Genomic DNA, 22,262 nt, shown 5'->3' with positions numbered 1-22,262 from the left:
GGGTTCCGAGGCCACGAGACCGCCAGCCCCCTCTAGGCATTCTACCTAACATAAATGACCTCAATCAGTCCTCATGGTATTCAGGATTCACATAGAAGAACTTGATGATTGTCATGTGGACCTCTGGCCTTTAATCCATCAATGTAGGGACATCACGGTGCTTTGATCGGGTAATGAAAACTGGAAAAAGAACAGCACAGAAAGTAGGGGTTAGTATGGATTTGGGAACACCATGAATGATAATGATAATTACATGCAAATACAGAATATCAGGATTAAAGTAAAATGAAGCTACTGTATGAGAAATGTGTTTTTAACCGTTTTTTTAAAATGCTCCACTGTATTAGCCTGGCGAATTTCTATCGGTAAGCTATTCCACATTTTAAGTGCATAACAACAGAAGGCTGCCTCACCACTTTCTTTACGTTTAGCTTTTGGCATTATAAACAACACAGGTCTGAGGTTACAACTTGAAGTGTAAAGGGACATACATTCCAAAATACAGGATATGTCGAGATTATTTAAGGCTTTGTAAACCATTAGTAGTATTTTAAAGTCATTTCTAAACGACACAGGTAACCAATGTAACAATGCTAAAACTGGTGAAATGTGCTCAGATTTTCTCTTTCTGGTTAAGATTTTTGCTACTTCATTCTGCACTAACTGTAACTGATCGATGTCTTTCTTAGGTAGTCCTGTAAGGAGTGCAATACGGTAATCTACAGTGTCTTGCAATGTTATGAGGGGTCTAACTTTAGCTATATTCCTTAAGTGAAAAATGCAGTCCTAGTTATCTGATTAATATGTGATTTAAAATTTAGGTCAGAGTCAATAGTTATCCTATATTCTTTACTACCGACTTTACTTTGAAACCTAAGGATCAAGTTTATTTCTTATGCCCTCAGTACATACATACATTCTTGCCAGTCACTAAGATTTCTGTTTCTGCCTTATTTAGTTTGAGAAATTTACTGCTCATCCATTCAGAAATACAAATAAGACGCAGGATCAGAGCACCAAAATCGGCAGGGTCATCAGGCGCTATCAATAAATACAGCTGTGTGTCATCTGCATAGCTGTGGTAGCTCACCTTGTGTTTTGAGATAATATGACCTAATGGAAACATGTAGATCGAAAAGAACATTGGACCAAGAATAGATCCTTGTGGTACACCATATAAAATATCATACATCTCCGAGGTATAATCACCACAGCTAACAAAGAATTTTCTACCTGTTAGGATTGAAACCAAGATGTTGCCAGAGAGGCTCACCCATTGACTAAGGCAATTTATAAGAATACTGTGATCATTGTTGTAAAATGCTGCACTCAAGTCTAAGAGAACAAGAATAAGATATACAGCCTCTGCCCGCATTAACTTACAAGTCGTTTACTACTTTAACCAGTGCAGTTTCTGTACTGAGATTTTTTCTAAAACCTGACTGAAACTTGTCAAGATAGAATGTTTATTCAAGTAATCATTTAGCTGCATAATGACTGCCTTTTCTAGAGTTTTACTTAAAAAGGGCAGGTTAGATATTGGTTTAAAATTGTCAAAAACAGAGGAGTTGAGATTATTTTTCTTGAGCAGGGGTTTGACAGCTGCAGTTTTAAGACAGCCAGGAAACACTCTCATATCTAATGACGAGGTCACTATGTCAAGCACACTGTCAATTAGGACATCAGAGACTGCTTTGAAAAAGCCTGTTGATAATGGATCACCGACATAGGTGGAGTGTTTCAGTTGAGAAATTATTCTATGTAGTTTGGGTAAATCTGTTCTGGTAAAATAATTTAACTCACTTAAAAGGGAATACTGGGGTTCAGTCGGATTAACATTGGGAGGATGTACTATATTATTTCTAATGTCATTCATTTTGTGTTTAATAAATATGGTGAAAGACTCACAAGTTTCGCTAGTAGTTTTTAGGAGGCATTACACTGAGTGAGCTGAGTTTAGAAGATGATCAATAGTTGAGAATAAAACTCTTGGATTACCAGCATTATCATTTATAATTTTAGGGAATAATTTTAGTCTGCCTTGAGAGGCAGACTACACTGTTATGTGTACCAGTCGCACCAGTTATTTTAGCCTTCAATATTTCATAATGGACTATCAATTTAGTTATCTCTATTTATGCTCAGCTCTGCTATGTCTGAGAATTCCTCAGTGAAGAATGCATTATGTTTAGGAGGTCTATAAATGGACAATACAAGTGACTGGGACACCCCTTCATTAACAAGACAAGACAATCAAAAGATGCGAATGTACCAAAGTCAACATCTTTACACTTTAATTGGCTCAAGTAAAAATTTGCTAAAACTCTGCCTTGGTTGCCTTAGCAAACTGCATGAGTAAAACTGTAATTGGGAGGTGCAGTTTTAGTTAAAACTGTAGCACCATCAAAGCTATGCCACATTTCACTTTTAAGTAAAAAAGTTGATTTTCCTATCAATAATGAGGTTGTTAATATAAAAAGTGGTTAATGCTCTAACATTTAGTAAGGCTGAATTTAAGGTCATGGAAGAGCAGAGCTGAATTGGAGTGTTATGACAGCTTTAAATGTTAATTAAGTTATTAAGATACGTGTTGTGTGGCTCAGCATGGTGCCCCAGGAATGCTGAAGGACCCAAGGGGTTGACTGCACCAGTCGGAAGGACAGTTTCTGCTCACTTGTCATACCCATTTAATTCAATGACTGAACACTGCAACAAGTGACTGTAAACAAAGTGACAGATCACTTTGTAAAGAGGCAGCTGGAGACTTGAGCTGACACCTACAGGCTAAAGGAGGAAATGAAAGAAAATCTTGAAATCCTATGCATAATGGTGTCAAAAGAAGATCTGAGAAGTACCCATAGAATGAATGTGACAAAAAACTAGACACTAAGCCTTAAGGCATAACTGTATAAAGTTTCTCAGGGGAAAAGAGAATGTTAGGGATGTTCCGATTCAGAGAAGTCATCCTGTACCTTTAATTAGACGGCTAGAAAAACTACTTTAATTAATTAAGACCTATCTTGTCCTTTAAATTAAAACAGACACCGTTTTAGTTAGTACAGCGTGATTGTTTTAATTGCAGCCAACAGCTTACCTTTTTAATTGGAAAAAGAAAAGATAAAGAAAAATTTGAAATTGTTGCCAGAGGTGGGTAGAGTAGCCAAAAATTGTACTCAAGTAAGAGTAGCATTACTTCAAAATAATATTACTCAAGTAGAAGTAAAAAGTAGTACATCAAAAACTTACTCAAGTAAGAGTAAAAAAGTACTTGGTGAAAAGACTACTCAAGTACTGAGTAACTGTTTGAACATAATAAATAATTTATTTTTTAGAAATGTAATAAGACAAACAAAAATATAAAATAATGTGCAAATTATGCTATTTCTAAATAATAAAAAAAGTAAAAATAAATCACACAAAGTTTCAAATCTCAGGTTTTCACAACAAAGCTTATGAAGCCGATACCTACAGTAGGTAACATGAACAGTGTAAACTACTTACAGTGACAAGATATCCTGTACACTGACAGTATAATACTGCATATGCACTTTGTGGTATAATCCATAAAGCTGTGTCACTCTCCGTGGGTACAATTGCACGACTGCGGGGAGTTAATGAGGTAGCTGGAGCGAGTCGCACCTGCATGTGCGGGTCCGATCATTCTCAATTAATTTATTGGCTTCCAGAGAAGGGAGTGTATATATACGGGTCAGCACAAAAAAGAAGGGGGAATCAAAGAAAAGATATGAAGTTAAAAGACATCTGGTTCTAGCAGTGAAGCTGTGACTGTTTAGCACTGAACAGGAGCCCCGCATGACTAAAAAGTCTCTCATAGACTGCAAGACGCAGGAAGTTTGTGTGTGGTCATGTGACTGCATGGCTACGTTTGATTGCTGAAACAGTCATGCAGTAGATCCACTGGCAACTTCTCCCTTGCAAAAATATAGTTTAATGTATAAATGGAAAAAAGTAACAAGTCGAGTGTTGCCCAATGTAGTGGAGTAAGAGTAGTGTTTCTTCTTCACAAATGTACTCAAGTAAAAGTAAAAAGTATGGTGCAGTAAAACTACTCTTAGTAGTACAATTTTTTAAAAAAAGTTAATGTAACGGAGTAAATGTAACTCGTTACTACCCACCTCTGATTGTTGCTTAGTAAGAAATAGGCATGTTAGCTTAACAGGAAAATTTATGTTTTACTTATAAACCTGTTAGTCTTGTGTCTTCTTGATAAACAACTTATGAGCATTTGATACATTTGTGGCTGTAAAGATTTGTACTTGACATAGAGTACATGTTTTGGTAAGAAATATCTAATGCATAATTAAAATGATGGATTACCATTTTATAATTACTCCACAAGAATTACAAATGTCTAGCTGATTCACTGAAGAAAAAAAAACACCTTTATAAATATGTATAGTAAATGTATATTTTAACAGCAAAAAGCTGAAGTGCAATTAATGATTGAATATGATTAAAACCTATAAGCACATGTATATTTACATTTAAGTAGTGTTTAATTGCCAATTTTAATTGATTGTGTGAGAATATACTGTATACAGTATATACTGTATATCTCTATATATATTTACAGTATATATATGAATATATATAAAATCTTTGTTTTTTTTTATTTTTGTTAGAGAAATGGTGAAAACTACTTTTTTTAATTAAGCCTTGTTTCAGATAGATACGTTACAGAAAAAAAATAAACAGTATGACAGCTTGTAATTATAAAAAGAATTTTACTTTCTTTTATGTCATATTTATTATGGATACATATTTTCATATATATTTGATTAGATAAAGTATGTATTTTAAATAAATTTTAATTATTTTAGTATTTTTATAGTCACTCAACAATAAGCCTACAGAATTTAGTTTTGTTAATAAAAAATAAACATTTAACACATGTGGTCTATAGTTTAATAATAAAAAAAGTTGGGATGCTGTGTAACGTTAATAAAACCAGAATGCAAAAACTTTCAAATCTCATAATCCCATATTTTATTCATAATAGAGCATAAAAAACATATGGGTTGAAAGAGAGGCATTTTGCTATTTCATGAAAAATATTAGCTCATTTTGAATTTGATAGCAGCAACACATCAAAAAAGTTGGGATGAGGGCAACAAAAGGCTGGAAAAGTATGTGGCACTAAAATGAAACAACCAGAAGAACTAATCATTTTAATTGGCAACAGAACAGTAACATGATTGGGTATAAAAAGAGCATCTTACAGAAGCAGAATCTCTCAGAACTAGAGATGGGCAGAGACTCACCAATCTTCAAAAAACTGCTTCTACAAATTGTGGAACAATTTTAGGATAATGTTCCTCAACATAAAATTGTGAGAACTTTGAATATTTCATCATCTATAGTATATAATATCATCAAAAGATTCTGAGAATCTAGAGAAATCTCAGTGTGCAAGGAACAAGGCTGAAATTCAGTATTGAATGCCTGTGATCTTTGGGCCCTCATACACCACTATATTAAAAACATGCATGATTCTGTCATGAAAATCACTGCATGGGCTTAGGAACAATTCCAGAAATCATTGTCTGTGAACACAGTTAGCCATGCCTCCACAAATGCAGGTTAAAGCTGTATCATGCAAAGAAGAAGCCATATGTGAACATGATCCAGAATCGGTGCCACCAAAGCACATTTAAAATGGAGTGAGATAAACTGAAAACTGTTCTGTGGTCAAGCGAATCAAAATTAGAAATTGGAAAACATGGACGTGTATCCTCCGGACTAAACAGGAGAGGGACCATCTGGCTTGTTATCAGGGCTCAGTTCAAAAGCCTTTGTCTTTGATGGTATGGGTGTGCATTAGTGTCTAGAAAGGTACCATCAATGCTGAAAGGTATATACAATGTTTTATTAGCAACATATGCTCCCATCCAGATGACGTCTTTTTCAGGGAAGGCCTTGCATATTTCAGCAAGACAATGCTAAACTGCATACTGCATCACTTACAGTAGCATAGCTTTGTAGTAGAAGAGTCCAGGTGCTGAACTGGCCTGCCTACAGTCCAGACCTTTCATCAGTTGAAAACATATGGTGGATCATGAAACAACAAAGAAGACCCAGGACTTTCAGCAGCTAAAATTTTATATCAGACAAGAATGGGACAACATTCCTCTCCCAAAAGTCAAGCAACTGATTTCCTCAGTTCCCAGATGTTTATGGACTGTTGTTAAAAAAGGGGATTCTACATAGCGGTAAGCATGGCCCTGTCCCAACTTTTTTAAATTGTGTTTCTGCCTTCAAATTCAAAATGACCTTATTCTTTTCTTAAAATGGCACATTTTATCAGTTTAAACATTTGATTTGTTTTCTATGTTCTACTGTGAATAAAATATGGGTTTGTGAAATTTGCAGATCATAGCATTCTGTTTTTATTTAAATTTTACAACTTTTTTGGGATTGGGGTTGTAGAACATAAGCCATCTATGCATCTGGTTGTGTAGGAGTTTAGTATAAAACGTTTTTAACACTAGAATCCCTGAAGCCTATGAAAAAACTCATAATCCAGGGCCACCTAAAATATGTTCGCACCCCTTCATTACCGTCTTTTGTTTTGTAAATGTGTCAATCAGCACAAGCAGCAAGCACCCTACTATCCTATCCCACCACCGCCACAGTTCAAGTCTTGTTTATATGGGTGTGAGGTGCCTGGAGTTGTATAGGGTAAATAATATATCATTTTATGAAACACATACATTTCATGTGTGTTCTCTGTTTACAACGATCTATGTAATGTCATGTTAGGGTTTTTGACAAAATTTTGACATGAATTCTATAATGTTGAATTCTGAAGTAGCATTGCACATGTACTTTGTCAGCATGCCCATGTCGATCAAACACAGGAAACTCTGCAGTCTAAATGATGGTAAATCAAGGTAAATAACATTCGATCTGGCTTTTATATAAGTAACATATAAATGTTTTTATATAAAGACCATCTCAAAACATAGATCACAGAAAACATTAAGTACACTTTGCATGGTTTGTATAACATGACTATTTAAAAGAAAACATGAAACATCAATTTCTAAAAGCAGGGCTAAAAAATATGTGCAAAAATTATTTAGACCACAGTACATGCATGTTTGGGAATTCCTTAAAAGCCAGAAGCACATTTGTTGTATTTGCAGTGAACAAGTAAGAGTTTTATGATACATAGGTAACAAAGATGAACTTATATCTGTTGTGTTATCTTTCAGAACCTTGAACAACAACAACGTCTCCAGTATCCCTGTCTCTAGTTTCAACCATATGCCTAAGCTGAGAACCTTGTGAGTAGCATTCCAGAACTCTCATTTTTATTATCCTTGATTAAGTTTAAAATGACAATTTTTATTTTGAATGGACAATGGATTTGTAAATAATATGTATTTATTGTGCTTTTCCTTTCTAGAGTAACCCTGAAAAATTATGTTAAAATCCATCCATCCATCCAACCTGCTATATCCAAACTCACAGGGGTCTGCTGGAGCCAATCCTAGCCAACACAGGGCACAAGGCAGGAAACAAACCCCGGGCAGGGCACCAGCCACCACAGGGTGCGCACGCGCACACACACAGACACACACACACACACACACTAGGGACAATTTAGAATCCCCTATGCACCTAACCTGCATGTCTTTGGACTGTGGGAGGAAACTGGAGTACCCGGAGGAAACCCACACAGACACGGGGAGAACATGCAAACTCCATGCAGGGAGGACCCAGGAAGCAAGGCAGCAGCGCTACCCACTCCAGGCCCGCCTCCAGGGGGGAAAAAACGGGACTCTGGTCCAGGGCCCTAACGGAAGGGGGCCACATCACACTTGATTTTTTTTATGCTGATGTTATGCGTGTAGATATATATTCAGACAATTATTCAAGTTACATGTAATAGAAAAGTTACATCATTTAGCTTACAACAATACAAGTGAGTGTTTTAATAGCCGCACGCTCCACGCAAGTAGATATCGTGCTCGTGTCGTGTGAAGCACGCATGTCAAAGGGGGCCGGCAGCTTCTCAAAGGCAAAGGAGAGCCGACACCGACGTCCTTGAGCTTGACGTTGAGTAGTATATTTGTTGTACAGGGTACGTGGATAATGGATTGACTTTGCCGCTGTAATTGAATACTTCCGTTTCACACACACAGGCGCTGTTCTGTCTCAGACAAGAGCGATATTGTTGTGCACTATCATGGATGTTGACGTGTATGGTGTAGTAGAAGTCTGTCTCCGTAGTTTGATCATTCATTTGCTTGGGTGTTTATTGTTGCTTTGAAAGCAGTGACAAGTGTGCGTTGGTTTTGTGTGTATCACTAAAGATTCTGGATGACCCGGATTTTTTGAAAACTTTGAAGTTTGATACAGCAAGTTACCATACTGATTGTACACCATGTAGATAACCCTAACCGTTAGTATATATTAAAATGTTCAGATGTTACTCCTATTCATTGCATTGGTATAATTGTACCGTTACACGTTAGATAATACATAGGCCTCTCATTAATGTATTGTTTCAATTCCACTACGAGCTTCCGTTAGCCCTGGCTTTCCTTCTTGCAGTCAAACTTTGATGTGCGAGAAGGCTTAACTCATCAAGTATGGTATTCATAAATGCAGCATTGTCGCTGTCGGATAAACTACATTTCGATCATTTTGTATACGTATTTGAAGGTTTTGGCATGTGGGGACTCGCGGGGAAGGCAGAGGGGCCCACACGTACCCAGTTGTCTGGGGCACAAATATTTCTGGCGGCGGGCCATGCCGACCTTATGTTAAAATGTAATCTTAAATTATATTCTACAGATTTTACTTATAGTAGATATTATGTTTCTTTTCATCAAAGATGAAACACTGAAAAGCTTAAAGATAGGAGATTAATGTATATAATACTTAAACTCCATCTGGTAGATCTGTTTTCATTTGGTATTAATTTAACATCCACACTTCTATGTAAATATTTTCTAATACACACTTAAACACACATTAGTTTCTGCTTAGCTCAAACATAATTATACAACCAGCTGTTATTGGTAAATGTTTGGTCAACATCTTCCTATTTCTTATTCAGGTTACTGAGGTATGGTATTTTATGCCAGTGAATAAATATTCCAGTACACAAACAATGCATTTATTATATAAATTAAAACAGCTTATGCCAAATTTAACTTGAAAGATACATTCATTTGTGAAAGTATGTAATAGCAATTTAAGTAAATATACCAAAATAGTTTTATACTGAGAAATAAGTTGAGGAATCCACTTATTAAATGTACAATTTTTTTTCTGGTCATTGTCCTTTTTATACTTATTTCCACATATACTTTACACTGTAATACAGGAAACAGTTTGCTTATTGAGGTTTTCTTTCTAATGCCTACTGTATCTGTGTTTTTAGTCATCATACTATTAGTTATAGCTGTTCAATTTGCTATCAGTGAATTCAACTTTTCTAACTTTTACACACCATTTCAGATTATGTTTCAACTGTACTTTTTGTCTAACATAATATTACTATTCAGTTATGACATATTAGACCACTATTTGGGTAATAGCCTTTCCAATTGAACTGTCATTTAAATATATATTGCTTATTCTTACTTATTATTTAAAAAAAATGCCTTACCTATTTCTAACAAAAAGACATAGAAACATTAGCTACCAATGGCCCTGAATTAAATTTAGCAGGTATGATAATACAGTATAATGTTATAAAGCAGAGTCATTTTTAATTATATAATATAAAGTCTAACATCTCAAATCAGTTTATACAGTGGATGTCAATGTATCTAATTCAGATTAAACCTACCATTTATCTAAAAGCTACTTTAATTACAAATTCTATTGAGGTCTGTCTGAATGAAAAAGTCACACAAACATGATGAAAGTGATGCAATCCAACTCAAGATTACATTGAATAAAAAATAATAAATAAATATGTGTATATTTGCACACGATTGATATTGGCAATTAAAAGCTGTTTAAATGTAAATATACATTCACTTATACATTTTAATCATTTTAGATCATTAATTGTGCAACATTTACTATATTTATACAGGTATTTTTTTTTTCTTCAGTGTATCAACTAGACATCCATAATTCTTTTTGTAACTGAATTTATTAAACGCATGTAACATTCCATACAAACAAGTCAAACTTAACAAACTAAATTCAATTCAACCCCCACCCAAGAGAAGGAGAGGAAGGCCAACAGCAAGAGTAAAATTTAGAAAAGATGAAGGAGAATCCTTTTTCTAAAATGTTATTGATTAGATACTGCCAGGTTTAAAAAAAGTTTTGAACAGATCCACTAAGTGAGAATTTGAATTTTTAACCAATTTCAAATAGTAATTCTAGAGGTGTAATTATAAAATATGGATTACCATTTCAATCAGATATTACTTGTTTCTTACCAAACCCTATGCCGTATGACACACTGCAACAAATAATAAACATAGTACAACTCTTTAAAAACAGCATATTGTTTGCTATAGTTTACTGAGCAGCAATTTCAAATGTATGTTTATCTTTCCTTTTTCCAATTTAAAGTGCAGGCTGTCCAAACTCGGGCAGTGTCCATTTTAACTTAAAGGACAAAATAAAGGTCTGATTTCCTTAAAACAGCTTTTCTTGCTGTTTGTCTAGTTGCACAGGGCAGCTTCTCTGATGACTTTTTTTTTCAGTTTATTACTCCACTTTCTTTAATGTAAAGGCTAATATACCAATTGCCTCTTGTTCACTGATAAAACAAGCTTACCCACACTCTTGTTTGTTTAAACTGCAGGAAGTTTACTGCATAAGGAACAAAAATGCTGCACGCTGGCTAAATTACTGTAATACCTAAATACATAAATGAGCACTACAACTAAATAACTGTAAAGAATAGAAAATCAGGGGATGAAAATATCAGTTTTAGTGATCTGCCTTTTTACCGATCACAAATTTAGTTTTTTTTTTAGTGAAAATCATCTGATTTAAATCAGTGGCCAATTGATTGGAGCATCCCAATCACATACATTAAAAAGTGGCCTCAGAGTTTACCATTTATGCAAAATTATAATCATATATACGGCCTACAATAAAGCCATGCAGATTTTCAGCGATAAACTGGCATAAACCTTCCAGATCAACTACAATATATAAATGTGTCCTAATTTTACCATTTTGAGTGTAAATTAAAAATGGGGGCGGGGGTATATAAAACCAAGAGTAATAAACTGTAGCTAAATTAATTACAAAAAAAATTCAAATAAATATGAGCATACGGAAGAGAGCAAATACAAAAGGAAAACAATCAGGTGAACATTTGTATCTGATTAAGAAATCATTTGAAAAACTATCTACAGTATCTACAATGGCATAACATCACCAAAAAAGTATTATTGTATAGTAATTTATTCTTCAATTTATATGACATGTTCAAGTGCAAAAGTTTAGAATATCTTTCATTTTTAAACTCTGTAACAATGCGATTGTTAAATTGAAAAATTGTTCTACACTTTTCAAACATTAGTTTACTCATTTTTAGAAAAACAAGTTGAGATTGAAATTAAAGGTTTTTTTATTGTTTTGGAATGGCAGAAGTCTGCAAAGAGTAATGTTTTATTACTCTTTTTTTTTTCTTTAGTCGTCTGCATTCTAACAACTTAAACTGTGATTGTCACTTATCCTGGCTTTCCCAGTGGCTGCGTCAGAGACCAACAATTGGTTTATTTACCCAGTGTGTCGCTCCACCAGCTCTGCGTGGACTCAATGTAGCTGAAATTCAAAAACACGAATTTGTCTGCTCAGGTAAGCGGGATGAATTTTGCCACTCACTACCTTCTCATTTTTCAACAGAACTCATCCCACCAGGACTAAGCCCTTGCGTGGACACAATCCTTAATGTAAAGTAAAAAGAATGCCTTACAGTAGCATATTAACATCTATGTATTAATGTTTCTTGCAAATTTACAACTGTTGATTTTTTCTTTAGGATGAAATTGGGGTTTTTCAGTATATGTGGCATCTGTTCTTAGCCAGGATTAGCTGAAGTGTATAGATATTATATCCTTGGAAAACAATTAGTATCACTAACATACTGTAAACGTATCAATAAGGTTATTAAACAGAACTTAGAGGGAAAACTTTGGGGACTTGGTGGCAGGATTGGTACTCCAGCCACCGTCAAAAACCTCACACTTTCCACTGTGGTGCTGAGGCATCTCCTGCTGCAATTGAGTCCCAATCTAGGTGGTGCATTGTGTGGTGGGTGTGGCAACGTGCTATCAGCACATGCTCCCATCCTTAACCTTAGCTGTATATAGTATGACAATGGGAAAAATGGGTAGTCAATCTTTAGAACTACTAAATGTTATGCCACTTTTTATGTATCATGTACTTTCTTGCCTTCATTCCAGTCATGACAAAGTGATTCAGACAGTTAATATTGGTTTACCTTTTCTGCAGGGGAAAAAACAATTCATAGTTTTTGTCCATCATGTAACCTTCATACACTTAATAATTGAATTTTTCCAACTTACTGTTTAACATCTCTTTTGTCTATAAGACAAAATTGTAAATTTCTTCCTTATATTTTCTAAACTCACTTCTTTCATTATATTGTTCTGAGCAAAAGCCATCTGTGGATGAGATATTAGAACACGGTAGAGAACATATACATTCATACTGAACCAACAAAGACTTAATTTAATCAAACACAAATGCCTTTAGAATGTGAATGCAAAACCACTTTGTGTAGAGAAAACCTACCCTGACACAGGAAAGATGTTCAAACTCCACACAGTGAGCAACCACAATTTAACTGAGGTCCCAGTAAGTGTGGGACAGAAGTGCTGATCAGTGGGGCTGAGTAAAAATATTGCTTTTCCCAATTGTTATTTTTCATTTAAACAAATCAATATCGATTCTTAAATTCTCAAGATTGATCTCGTGAATCTCTATTCTGCTCAATTAATATATGTAGATTTTTGCTTATCTTTGTTTTTGTCATCCGATCCAGTAGATGTTGCTAATGTGCCTGTCAAGGCTTTCTACGGAAAAAGCACTATCTCATTGCCACCTTTGACACTTAAAACAGATGCATGGACTTTGTACGGATTCAAACAGTGCATCATTAAGAGCAACTGGATAAGAGCAAAGCCACATGTAAGCTGTGTAACTCAGAAGTTAAGTACTGTTGTAACACAACAAATCTGAGAAATCATTTATCCTTGCGTTACCCATGAACATAACTTCAGTCGACATCTATATGAGCAGAGCTTAAACAATTTATACTGGAGACAGTGGATAGCTCCTAGCTTCCATTCAACTCGCCTCGTGCCTAAAAAATAACAATCTATACTAGTTTTTATATGATTTTGTCTGACTTTATCTAAGATTTGAGATCCTTCACCATTGTTGAAAACGAGGGCTTTCAAAATGATACTAGTTTTTGAACTACAGTATGCTATACCAAACATAAAGCAAATAAGTGAAGTTATTATACCTAGGTTTTATGAAGATCTTAAGCAAAGCATCGACACGTCTCTCAGGTCAGCAAAGAAACTAGCCCTATCTTGTGACAGCTGAAGATGCAGGGCAACAGATTCCTACATGACAATCAGATGTCACTATATTGAAAACAACTGCCGAACATGTGGTGGATGTGTTGCAGACAAGTGCACTGCATGCCAGTCACACCGAGTGCAACCTCACTGCTTATATGCAGAGCTACTGAAATGACTAGGAGGTATTCCAGAAACCGTTCTAGCATTTCCAATGTGCTGATGCTTGACCGCATCTGTCACAAGTTTGTATGTTGGCAAGTTCAAAAAACATTGCTATGGTGGAAAAAGTGCACAACACACCTCACCTGGAAAAGCAGGAAGGCAATTGTTACAATTTTTAGAGCAGCCAGAGATACCAAAGTGTGTGCGCAAATCAGCCAATATAAAGTAGCTCCACAAGCTGTACCACATGGATCATACAGGTATTAGCTGTGTTATTAGTCACGATGGCTGTTTTTTTTTTCTTTTATGTTCCATCAATCCAGCACCACTGTCAACAAGCATCAGCTCTAGATCCTCATTTTAAAACGGCTCCTTTTTGTCTGAGGAGGAACTGTGAGGACACATTTTCGAGACTGCTACATGTGAGCAACTGAAGATACAGTATGTGTAACTTGTAGAATTATAGAAAGACACAAGTCTTCCCACTATATCTTTAATTTTGACCAATTCAAGATTATTTTAATCGTCCAATAGGGGAATACGTTTGGCTAACAGTTTATTTTAAGGGTATCTACATGGAGATACATAACGCATGAATAGGTTATTGAATAGTGTTTATTATTTAAGAAGCAGTATTTGATTATTTTATAATAAAGTAGATGCCTTTGCATTGTATTAAAACAAGAAGCATCCCATAATATGTGTGGACTCTGATGTGGCAAAAAGTAAGTTAAATTATGGTGAATTTTGTATGAGTATATTCCTGTGAAAAAGCTTTTTTTATTTTAAAAAAGAGCAACGCAATTTAGTTCCAGTTCTTGCAAATACTGCTGTTAACTGTTCATTACTAATCAAGTGTTTCTTCTTAAATGTCATTATGCATATGTTATGAAGTCACTGCGTAGTCACCCTTCAAATAAAGTGTGACTAACATTTGTCACATTAATTTATGTTCTCTATGCATGGTTAAGTACTCCCTAAAAAAGATAGCACATCAAATATATCAGTGCACACCAATTCAGTCAAGATAAAATCAAAACTGAATCGAATTGGGCAATGTGAACTGAAATTGAATCAAACTGGAACATCAGTGGTAATACCCAGCCCTACTGATCACTGTGTCATTTTGCCGAATTATAAACTGATTCCTAAAAGTTCCGTTGAACAATACTTTAAAGATCCTTTAAAGTCTACATGGTAGAAGCTTAGGCCAGAAATTATCCTCAAGATCAAATCAAATAGCTACTGAGCAACTGAGCCACTTTTGCTAAATGTAAAAGCAGTACTTCATTTCCCCCATTTATATTTTAAACTTTATAAAGATTATTTTAGCATGCTTGATTGTTTCACCTGGTATTTACATTAAAATATTTTGTGGCCTTTTTTGGTTAGATAAGATGTCATTGTTTTTTTTTATTTTTTAATTGTGCTGCTCTACAGGCCACACTGAATCTCCTGCATCTCAATCCTGTAGCCTTGCTGCTGGGTCCTGTCCTGCCATGTGCTCCTGCAGCAATAACATTGTAGATTGTAGAGGAAAAGGACTGACTGCCATTCCTGCAAATCTGCCTGACAGCATGGCAGAAATGTAAGTAGATTCATTTAGGGCTTTTTTGCTTGTTTCATTTTTAGCTGCATTCACATAATAATGCAAAAACCACCTGTCTGTCTGAAAAAACTCAGCTCCCATAGGACTGATTTTGCCAAAGTTTGTAATGCTTATTCTTAAAGGAAGTTTGTCAGAAAAGTTTCATTTTTATTGAGATATCTTGAATAGAGAGTGCTGTGCAAATTTTTGAAAATCATAATCTCCAATTGAAAAGGACTGGGAAATTTTCAAACTCATCTGTCTAAAACAGACAAACAACTTGTACATCTTCAATAACTTTTTCAAATTTACCTTAAGAGACATTACTTCAACTTGTATATAGTGTAACAGATGTCAGAGGTGGCTGGGGTGGCGACCCGGACGGGGCGCCCAGGAGGACCGGAGGAGGGCTTGCGCCTTCCCCAGACCATCTGGGGGTAACCGCCCTGGTTCCTTTGAGGGCCACGGGTACAGAGCTTTGAAGCTCCACCCTGTAGGGGCCCGTGGTCGTCCTCATGCCTTTGGGGCCCTGGACCTCAGCACTTCCGCCACACCAGGAAGTGCTAGGGGGAAGAGGAGCAGGGACACCCGGAGTGCTTCCGGGGATACAGCCGGCACTTCTGACACATGGGGGCGTGTCTGTGGGAGATTGCCAGGAAGCACCTGGAGCACATCCGGATGTGAATAAAAGGGGCCGCCTCCCTTCATTCGAGGCGAGAGTCGGAAGCGGAGTGGACTGAGCTGGAAGTAAAGGAGGCAAGGAGGTGACCTGATGGAAGTAAGTCATTGTGTGGCCAGGACATGGGGACTTTGGGGGTTTGTGGTGCACTTGTTGACAATATAGTATTGTAAATAAACGTGGGGTGGGAAAATGAACGTGTCTGCCTGTCTGTGTCCAGGCCAGCCCCCACACAGAGTTGAGGCAGACAAAACAAAGATTTGGAGATCCTTCCTGTATATTGTCTTGTAGCGCTGAGTAATCACAAAGGACTGATACTGGTCTTTATTGTAAAACATTAAACGACAAATGAAAAGTGAATGAAGTTGGTTTTTATATTAAGGTGGCAGGAAGTAGGGAAGAGGTCATCAGGATGGGACTGAAGTGAGGAAACTTTGGTTATTCTTCTGCAGGTCTGTAGGGAGAAAGAGAGAAGGCATTAATACTCATCACTAAGCCCTATTTTAATGTTTTTTCGCTAAGGAATTGGACCCTTAGGTTGTCCACTAAGTGCACGTGTATGACAACAGTGTATGAAATAGTTTCCTCTTTTACTCGTCCGAAAGCTGCTCTTGACAGCTAAACCTATACCCAATGCAGGTTAGTCAAAAGTGTGGAGAAGCATGTGTGCACAAGCCACTGGTGTACCAGCTCACTTCTCCTGCTGCTTAAGGCAAGTTAACCATAAAGTAAAAAAATAGAAAGTTGCATATCTAGAAATGAATGTAACTGAAAAGGATTTATGTAAGCAACAACAACATTTATTTTTATAGCACATTTTCATGCAGACAATGTAGCTCAAAGTGCTCTACATGACGAAGAAAGAGAAAAAAGACAAAATAAATAATTAAAATTAGGGAACACTAATTAACATAGAATAAAAGTAAGATCCGATGGCCAGGGAGGACAGAAAAACAGTGAATAAATATGTACTCATTATTTATGTTACACTAAAAACAACCTCAAAGCTGAATTATTTGCACATTATAATGATTTCGTATTTCTCTGAATCTATAGGTTTTAGGAAGTGCTCCAGATGTGTTCTCCACCATGACTGGAAGCAGCCAATTATTTACCTTGAGACTTCAACAGAGATTTTCACTGTCCTTTGGGTACTTCTTTCGAAAATATTCTGTTTAAGAGATTTGAACTATGATTAGTAACAGTGTCCTGCGGTGGGTTGGCACCCTGCCCAGGATTGGTTCCTGCCTTGTGCCCTGTGTTGGCTGGGATTGGCTCCAGCGGACCCCCGTGACCCTATTCGGATTCAGCGGGTTAGAAAATGGATGGATGGATTAGTAACAGGCCCTCCAAAACCAAAAACTAACAATAAGACATCAATCAATATTTTACATCACTTGAACTAAAGTCTGCTATCTATGAAAGCTACAGAGTCATCAGAAGCCTGTGCTTTTAAAAGTTTGTAACTACATGACATTGCAAAATGCAGTTAAAAAGTGTGTTTTTAATGTAATTTACTGATATTTGCAATTGCATTCTGTTATCACTGTTAATATGACTGTGTTACACAAATATTCAATAAACCAATATGTGATAACTAAAAATTTTAAATTTTGCAACTTTGAAATCAGATACTTACAGTAAATCCTCAAATAAATCTGAATGTTAAACCATGCATACATTTTCCAACTTTTAAGCACTACATTCTGCTGTTTTCTATAAAAAGCGTATATATTTCAACAGGATTTTATGCAGTTTGCAAATATAAAATAAAAAGATTACATGTAATCTGGCATGTAGAATCTTAACAAACCAGTATTTTTCAAAATAATACCTCAAGTTAATTTAACTACAACAAACTAACAAACACTGCACTGCAGGCAAAATGAAAAAAAAAAAATTCCCTTGCTCAGCACGCAACTTAGCCAGAAACTTTACCTTTGGACTGACAGGCAAACCTTGCCACCAATCAGTGTTTTACTTCTTCTTTGTAAACTACCTCATCCATGTTGCTGATCAAGCCTATGATGGAGTTGTGATCAGCATATTTAATGATGGAGTTGGAGAGGTGGCAGCACAGGTGGACCAACATGGTCCATAGGTTGACAGCGTTAATTTTGAAGTCCAAAATCCAATTGCAAAAGGTGTGTTAAGTCTTAAACTGAGGAGTATGGTATTCAGCTTTGCTGGTACAACAGTGCTAATCCTAAACTGTAATCTACTGTATAAATAGGACTATATCATAACAGTTTTTATTATACAGAGGATTATATGATGGACGTTTTGATTGATTCCAGCCAAAAACTTACTTTGCTGTAATCCTGGATTTTTGAAGCCTATCAGCACTGTCTCTCACTTTATTATCAATCACTTTCTCAAAAATGTTGAAAAACCAATATCTTCGTATTCTCCAGCAGACCTGAAGTACTGTATGTAACATCTATTCTCCAAAAAGGCTAGAAAAGGGCCAGGTGATGAAAGTCAAAACCAAAAACAAGTCGAAACGAAGAACATGAAACCTATTTCATTAAAGCCTAATAGCTAACCAGAAATCAATGTTAGAGGGAGCACCTAAAGTTCAGAATTTCAAAAGAAAGATTCATACTACATTTGTAGTGTGTACATGTTCCTTGGCAACTGGAGCAGTGTACTAGTAACGGTAATGATAACATGGCGGTGCCCAAATACAAAACAAAATAACATTGCACTACTGTGAAGTAAATAATCACTATGATCAGGAACATATTTATTACTGCAAAAGTAAGTGATGGAAATGTACTCAACAAAAACAAACCCATATTCAAAAGTATACTTTTGCCTGAAAGAATTACAGTATTTCTAAGATAAATAAATTCTCAAAGTGAATATCTCATTACAGTATCTATAGGTCAGAATACTTAATGATTTTGGTGAACCCACACTCAAATCTGAGCCAGTCCACCTGACACTATCTTTTTAATGTTTACAATAAATCCACAATTCCCAGAGGCAGCTTGGTAAGTAGATGAGGGTACTGGTCCCATGTTCTTAATGTTACTGAGATTAATGTAATGTCTAATATCTTACTCACTTCACGTCAATAAATAGCATAATGTCATTGATAAATTATTCACTCTTATTTTTCTATCTTCTTCAAAGAAAATATAAAAAAGGCATACAGTACTTATAATTGATTTGACATCTTTGAAAATTATTTTTAAAATATTTTTAAAGTTTTTAGAAATCATGTTTTTTTTAAACACATATTAATTAAATATTATAGTTCATCTGAAAATGTTAGAGTAATAACAGTAATGCATAAATGATTAATAGATATATTGATTTTCTAACTTCTCATTCATGTCCTGCACTTTGAGCAAGGGAAAGGTTCCATATAGGAAACATGTAGTCTACTCTATTGACACATAATTTTATTAAAATGAACACTATTCTCTAAATATATCAAAGAGCAAAGAAACAATATTTAAACTAACAGTTTGATTACCTAATTTCTTTTGGATGTTTTGGAATCGATTTAGCAATAAGTATCCAAGTAATAAAGTCTTATTATTATTCTATGCAGGTTTGAGAATGTTATATGTGTGTATATATACTAGCTGTGTGTAGTCTTCAGGACAAAAAAGAACCTGAAGACACCCTAGAAGTTTTACTATATTCGTGAACTTGGATAGGTGTCAGCGTAATCTTTTAAGAATTACCCAGTGCAGAGGATGTGGACCCACCTGTGCTTGCTGCCCCACTGACTTTCGTAAGAAGACATTAGCGATACCATATCTTAGCCATACCACTGGCATATGAGACCTATTATTCTTTGTCTTGAGAAAATACCTCCTGCTAGACAATGTTTTTAGTGAAAACGTCAAGCCTTTTCCTCGATTATTGAGGTGTTTCACTTGCACGTTACTGAGCTGCGGTGATTGCTTTGTTTCAATGTTGTGCCTGTGCATATATATTCTGTTTAATAATTATATGCTAATCTATGATGTTTGTATTTATTTTATTCTCAAAAATCAATACATTTAACCTTATTTTTGTTCAAAGACATCTGCATTCCTTTTGCCAATCACTGTAGGCCTTTTCTCAGAAAAATGCCTTTGAAATTGCAGCTAGGGATAAAGCATGTGCCTGTAATAGAGTAGAAAGATATTTTTCACTTAGCAGATTATAAATATCATTAATGGCTATCTTTTCATTGCTGTTAGTGATGCTGAGTAAAATAAAAAGCATTGATTATTCACAGTTCACCTACTTTGCTTGATTGTTTCTATTTCTCAATGGATTGACACAGTCTTTTGTTAATTTCTTTGCTTGTGAAGTCAATTCTTTTTTGTGATTATTTCCTAACCTCAATCGATTTCAATCTGCACTTTTTAAATGTGTAGATTTATCACCTTGTCTTCATCCTGAGTCAAGGTTTTTGAAATATTGATTACTGTTACAGACCTAATTTGTCAGTGCAAAGTCAGAATGTCTGGCTGCATAGCTAAGAATACTTTATTACAAGAACACTTTCTTCAGGGTCAAGTGTGACGTTAAGTTTGTTTAGATTTATCACTGCTTTTCTAGATTAATTATTGTTACCGAATTTAAATTTTATGTTTAAAAGCAATATTCTGTATCAATGATTGTTTCTCTTCTTAAAGTTTGTTACGTTTATAAAATATATTTGGTCCTGGACAATCATTGACGTATCATCATTTTCCATTGAATCAAACCTACCATCAAAACATATCTGTTAATGCATAGTATTTAGAAAAACCTCCTTAAAATGAAATATTTTGTATAATATACACTATTAGAGGTTACCTGATTGTCAAGCTACTGGGGAAAAAAGCCTACCAAATGTTAGGGCAAGGAGCCAGTAGGGCCAATTTTGGAGCACAAACTGGAGAATGAAGAATTCCTGATAATGACTGGTGTAGGTAGACTGAGGTTCCCCAGAAAGTGAATTATCTTGTATCCCTGAATGGAAATCTCTGGGGATATTTGAATGAGGGAGAGTTAAGAAGGATTGAGGAAGATCTAAGTATTTTTATTTCTTAAGAAAACAGCTTAAGATTTCTATAGGTAATAAGACACCTTGCTGCTCATAATACAGAGGTAGCTGGCCTAAAACCTCTTAAGAGTTTCTGTGACATTAAATTAGAAAATCTGAACAGATCCATAGTTATTCCAGTGGCCGGCAGAAACACTGAGGCTTGGCAGTTCTATAATTTTAAGGATGCCAATGACCTGATGAAGTGAATCATAGAATAGCACCAGAAATAGTTCATTGCTTGTCTTGTAATAGCAACATCTTACTTGTAGGTAAATGAGTCCAGAATTTAGAAATGAGTTTCATCAAAGGCTTGACTGGCAGAGTTTTGGCAGTCATTTAGAGGAAGACAGAGAATTCAGATGGTGAAAAGGAGTACTTTTAGGTAGACAAATCATCCAAGCAGTTATATAAGGATAAAATATTATGCTGTTAATGTCCAGTGGTGCCACAGTCTTTTGTTTATATTGTTGGATATTTTTGGTTTTGTACTGCTTTTGCTTATCTTGCTATTCTTATTTAGTGTAATCAAACCTTTATTTTGATAAAGTTGAAATTCTGTTTCGCATTTTTATCCATATTGTAGTGACCAGCCAAATTCCTTGAAACATACTAATGTTATATGTAACATAAGTTTATTTATTAGATATGCACATTTCGGAATTTTCAGAAAAAGTAGAATATAAAATCTAATTTTAAAATCTGCTTTTTCTAATGCAGGATCAAATGGTACAATATGCTAGAGCCAGTTCTCACAGCATAAAGTGCTAGGCAAGAACCAACATGCAGTTAAATGCAGAGTACATTGACACATAAGAAGACACTTGCTCACTCATGCTGAACCTGTATAGACTGATTGAAAGGAAAGTTGAGTATCTCAACAAAAGCAACACAAACAAAGAGGTAATTTGTAAATTGTGCACAGTCAGTGTCCCAGCCAGTAATTGAATCCAAGTCCCTTGAACTGTGAGACATAAATATTTTTAGCACAATGTATATTTGCATGTTGGCATAAAGTATGTTTTAATTTTAAGGGTTATTTTTTCTATGTTACAAGGACTGCTTTGAGAGTTCTCTTCTAGCAGCTCTGGGCACAAAGCCGATGCAAATCTATTACACAGCAGTCAAAAACAAATCCATAGGCACTTTGAAGCAACTTTTAACATGTCTATGAAATGCAAAAAGAAACCTGTATCTCAGAAGCAAGCTGACATGAACAGGTCAGGTCAG

The 22,262-nt window shown here is 35.5% G+C and overlaps 1 protein-coding gene across 1 annotated transcript in view; it reads left to right on the top strand.

Annotated features, from left to right (window-relative positions):
• The window catches only part of LOC120542482 (slit homolog 1 protein-like), a 349,841-nt gene that overhangs the window by 204,643 nt on the left and 122,936 nt on the right, over positions 1-22,262 (top strand). The window contains exons 7-9 of the mRNA XM_039774990.1: positions 7,236-7,307; positions 11,648-11,811; positions 15,171-15,318. Of these exons, the coding sequence (XP_039630924.1) occupies positions 7,236-7,307; positions 11,648-11,811; positions 15,171-15,318 (384 nt within the window). The remainder of the gene's footprint in view (positions 1-7,235; positions 7,308-11,647; positions 11,812-15,170; positions 15,319-22,262) is intronic.

The sequence above is a fragment of the Polypterus senegalus genome, chromosome 1, assembly GCF_016835505.1.
Source record: "Polypterus senegalus isolate Bchr_013 chromosome 1, ASM1683550v1, whole genome shotgun sequence".
Taxonomy (NCBI): domain Eukaryota; kingdom Metazoa; phylum Chordata; class Cladistia; order Polypteriformes; family Polypteridae; genus Polypterus; species Polypterus senegalus.
Note: the sequence above shows the minus strand (reverse complement) of the source record. Positions and strands in the feature narration are given on the sequence as shown.